Source organism: Carex rostrata, chromosome 19, assembly GCF_964058835.1.
Source record: "Carex rostrata chromosome 19, lpCarRost1.2, whole genome shotgun sequence".
In the NCBI taxonomy this organism is placed as follows: domain Eukaryota; kingdom Viridiplantae; phylum Streptophyta; class Magnoliopsida; order Poales; family Cyperaceae; genus Carex; species Carex rostrata.
Window position 1 is genome coordinate 917,454 of NC_135936.1, and position 4,766 is coordinate 922,219.

Sequence of the window (4,766 nt, forward strand, 5' to 3'; positions counted from 1 at the left end):
TTCGTGCTACTTCAAATCTGTTGGTCAGATTTAATTATATAATTAGCATTACTTTAGGAAAATGATGAAGTTTAAAACTAAAAGTTTGACGCTAGCTAGAGGAAAATTTGGGCTCTGTTAGTAACCCTAAACCATAATTAAGAGGCTCCATTAAAATGTAAATCGTTATGATTAATTTAAGGAAAATTGGTTATTTGTCACTCCACAACCTTAAAATTTTAAAAATGCCATCCTGAAATTAGAAATCATTCTAATGCCACATTAAACTTAGTTAATTTTTAATTTTTTCACTCCAAATAATTAATGACTAAAATACCCTCCCTATCTCTTTTCCCTCTATATTTCTTTGAATTTTATTTGATTGTTGATGAAATTTGTTGCCTTCACAAAGGAGGAGCAATTCTCTCAGCTGGTGCTTTTGTTTCTGCCTTCGTTGTAGGTGTTGTGGCAATCCAAGCAACTCCTTTCTCTGTTGAACCAGCCTCATTTATCAGAGATGTGTTCTTCTACCTGGTTGCCACCTCAGCACTGTTTTATGTGTATCTAAGTGCTGAGATATACCTCTGGCATGCTGTTGTGTTCTACCTATTCTTTGTTGGGTTTGTCTTTTACATGGATTATTTTTCAGTGGAGGAGAAGAGAGAGAGGTCAAGTTAGAGATGGGGAATGTTCAGAGAGAAAAGGTCTTGAAAGATTTTCAAGATAGGAAGCACGAGTTCAGTAATGGTGGGCTTCTCAGGAAGGTATGTGAGATGGAGAGGGTATTTTAGTCATTAATTATTTGGAGTGAAAAAATTAAAAATTAACTAAGTTTAGAGTGGCATTAGAATGATTTCTAATTTTGGGATGACATTTTTCAAAATTTAAGGTTTTGGAGTGGCAAATAACCAATTTTCCCTTAATTTAAATTACTATAATTTAAACATGTTAAAATCAAATGATTGAAATTTTTGAAACTGGTTATTAAATATAAAGGTTTTCAAAAATAGAGGCATATTTGTTTAATCCTATATATAAGGGACACATTTTATGTACGTAGTTTGCCTATATATATAATGTCTCATTGATTTTATGTAGTTTGTTTTAATTCTATAAGGGACAACACCGAATTGCAACTTAATTGATTTTCGAAGTACTAACAGTCAATCTAAGCAGTTGAACATGATATGTAAAAATACATGAAATTAGCTAATATGTATACAACATTTCTAGTATTCTAACAATTTGCACAACTTGCATGTTCTGTGCCATACCGTGGTGTATCCGGTTATGCCGTGACTTTTTAAAATACCTACATATGACCCAACTGATCATAGTGTTTTTTTTTTTTTTTTTTGAATTCGGATCCACTAAAGTAACTCAAAACTTTGAGTTTGGATTCACACCAAGCTGACAGCGGCAGATTCGGCCCCATATGTAATTCAAGTCCATATGACATAAAATAGCCCAATGCCTCATTAAAAAAAGAAATCAAACTCATCTCAGCTGTCTGTTTTGCATCCGACCGAGATATGATTTCTCTTCATCTCTAACGCCAAGGAGGATTCGATCAACGGGTCGGATGCAGCATCCTTTCAAGATTGGATACATATAAAAACTCAAAATTACCATTTGCATTTCGATTTTATCAGCAATAAATTTATTTTAATCAGAGAGGAAGTAAATTTCCCCAATTCGGTGTTTCTTTCGCGAAAAGTGAAGAGATTTGTTCTCATCTCGTTTTCCGATTGATTAGTTGATCCATGTAAGTTCTATAGTTCGCTCCTTTCTTTCTTTTTCGTTTCATTCTACTTTTTTTTTTCCTTTTCCTTTGGGAAGTAGTTCGATCGGAAATTAATCTGTAACTCTTCTGTTTAATTTAGATCTTTCGAAGTATTTTAAAGGTTAACTGTATATCTCTATGCCTAATATTGATATTTGAATGTTACTTCTTTTTGTTTTCCGATGACGCTAGTTTGGGAAAATTGCGAAGCAAAATCAAGAGGTAAAGAATAAGTTAGTTATGTTGATAGAAAGGTGCTGTGTTCTTTTTTGTAATTGTTTGAAAACGATCACACTTTTATGTCTTCTTCTTGTAATTTCAAATATTTTAGTTCGTTGTTTTTTCTCTGTTTACTATTCTTTAATTAGGAGGTTATTTTTTATATGCCATTAATCCGACAAATTAACTTTAAAAAATCAAATCTAATTGTCGTGCTATGATTTTAAATTTTGAATCGCAGTTAAGATCTTCGTTGGAAAATGTATATAGGTTTGTGGTTACAAAATCAGCTGTTCTTTCGCTAGTTCCTTTTCCTCTTAAGCAATATCTTTCTTGTTTGCTAAATAAGAAATAACAGTGTTCTTTTTTCCATGTATGGATTATGTTTGGAGCTCTCTGCAGAAGCTCCAAACTTTTTTTTTTTTCTTTTCCAATTTGGTAGCATCGTTCCTTTATCTATTTTAAGACTGTTCCTTCTTAGATAGTGCCTCTATGCCCTTTCGAAATTAATAAAAAAAGAAAACCCACATGTTCCTTATATTTGTGTGGTTTGTAATTCATTAGACTTGTGTTTTTGTCTGGATTAAAGCTGAATTAGGGATAAAATACCCAGTAGGTCTCTAATTTTGTTTATCTAAATTTTTTTTTTCTGCTCATTTTACTGGATCCTAACATAAATCTATTATGCTTTTCTTACAGGTCTGGTACTAAACGCTTAACAGCAAGGATGAGATTTAGAAAAGGAAGCCAAGTGGAGGTGTTCCATTCTGGTAGCTGGAGACCGGCTGAGATTGTCTGTGGCAATGGCCATACATATTTGGTGCGGTACAATAACTGCTGCTTCTCTTCTTCTGCAAACAAGAAAACAGATGAAGAGAAGGTGCAAAGGAAGGTGCTCAGGCCACCTCCTCCAAAAAAGGAAAAAGCTGACAAGTGGGCCCCAGGTGACCTTGCTGAGGCGCTTGTGCACGGCTCTTGGAAGACGGTAAAGGTGACAGGTCTTGCATACGGGAATGAGTATTATTTCATCTCGCCATTGGGTCAATGTAGAGAGGTAGCAGTTAAGAAAGCAAACCTGAGGCGGAGGTGTATGTGGCTTAATGGCAAATGGGTTACAATTAAAGAGGTATAACATAACTGATGACATGATTTAACTTTTTATCTTTTACACTATCGAACTGTGTGTTGCATAACTATGTCAAGTATAAATGATGGGTTGTCTAGCCAGTTGTAGTGCTGATTAGGTCAGATTTTGGTATAAATTCGGAAATAATATAGTTATGTCAGACCAAAAAAAATTCCCTTTATTTATTTTCCCCTTTTGTAGCTTATCTGGTGTTTAATTGCAGAATGGGGGAAGAACCGATTTACAGTATTGAGGTTCTAAACGGGGCATAATGGGAATCAATTGATTTGTGTCTTGGCTGCAAGATGAAGATCATTGAGGCACAAATTGACCTTCATTTCATTCCAAACTTTTAATGTATCATCTCATGTTGCAATTCTATGTACATCAGTTTCATTCATTCTCACAATTTCCCCCCAATTGACAGGAATCTGGAGATTTAAAAAACTCAAAGAAGAGAAAGCTATCAGAAGTGGCATGTGGAAAAATTAGTAACAAGCTGCACAGGAAATGTGATAATAATGAGAGCACTGCATCCTCAACTGGGAGCTGCAGTACCAGTGGCAGACCATACCAGTATCAGGTGTGTTGCTATGCTGAGGATGATGCAATCAGTTCATTCATACCAATGAACCAAACCTCTGTTTCTAAAAAAGAAAAGAGGGATCAAGAAATGGAGAGAGAGGCACATAAGCTAGAGGTGGATGCATACCAGGCAACCATGGCCGCATTACATGCAAACGGGTCTATTAGTTGGGAACAGGAGGCTTTGCTATCTAATCTTCGTCTCTTGTTAAATATCTCCATTGATGAGCAGCAAAATGTACTTCGGAGTTTAGCATCTTCGAGATAGATTTGAGAAACATGGAAATTATTTTCCTTGATTTGGTCAAATACCTTGACATCTAGGTTCAGAGCTAAAGAGCTAAGCATAAATCTTAACTTTTTTTCTTAGGTGTTTTTTTTTCTTTAGGTTGTTAAGTTGAATGTAGAAAGAAGAGTGAGAAAGTGTAGCAAAATTTGTTATTCGCTAAATATATAGGTATAAATATGTAATCTGATCATTTCTGGTAGTTTTGCTGGTTAATTTTCTGGAAACAAAGTTGAAGGGTTTAACAAAGAAAGTTTTTTTTCCTTTGCTGATTGGATCCTAGTTTGTTCACTTTGCATAATCTGGCAAGTGTTTGATGAGTTCTGAAAGTGGCAAGTGTTTGATGAGTTCTGAAAGAAGCATGGTTCCATTACCATTAGGCGTCTTCATTGCACAGTTTTTGCAATAAACTAGCTATTCCACCACCAAGAACTGTTACATTGAATTTGCTTTTGGAGAAATATGGCACTCGGACTATGCTGTTTCTTTTTTGTACCTCATTTATCTGTTTCCTCATTTTTTCAAGAGAGTTGTGCATCAAGCGTGCTCACCTTGAAACTTGGTCTATATTTGATCTCGTCACGGTTGGAACATTTCTTGCATTTCCAAAAGACTCCATACCACTTGAGTTTGGGGAGAAATATAAAGAAAGAGAAGGTGAAGTCCCTATATAAATTTAGCCATTTTATGATTCTGAAATTGGAGCGTATATGAGGTGAAAATTTAGGATGACTCTTTTCTCTCCTTTCATCCCTTTTACGTCCTGAGTTCTAGAACACAATCTCAGA

At 35.0% G+C, this 4,766-nt stretch overlaps 1 protein-coding gene across 2 annotated transcripts; it reads left to right on the forward strand.

Annotated features, from left to right (window-relative positions):
• Positions 1-1,622: 1,622 nt before the first annotated feature.
• Positions 1,623-4,178, forward strand: LOC144571870 (uncharacterized). Of its 2 annotated transcripts, none has more exons than XM_078321258.1 (3): positions 1,623-1,744; positions 2,681-3,107; positions 3,535-4,178. In XM_078321258.1, coding segments are annotated over exons 1-3 (855 nt in total). In that variant the 5' UTR covers positions 1,623-1,742; the 3' UTR covers positions 3,961-4,178. The 2 variants fall into 2 exon arrangements, with proteins under 2 accessions (XP_078177384.1, XP_078177385.1); XM_078321259.1 differs by lacking the exon at positions 1,623-1,744 and adding an exon at positions 1,797-1,984.
• Positions 4,179-4,766: the final 588 nt, after the last annotated feature.

Coding starts and splice junctions, on each gene's coding strand:
- LOC144571870 (XM_078321258.1), top strand. Junction 3,108..3,534: donor AATGGGTTACAATTAAAGAG/GTATAACATAAC, acceptor CCCAATTGACAG/GAATCTGGAGATTTAAAAAA.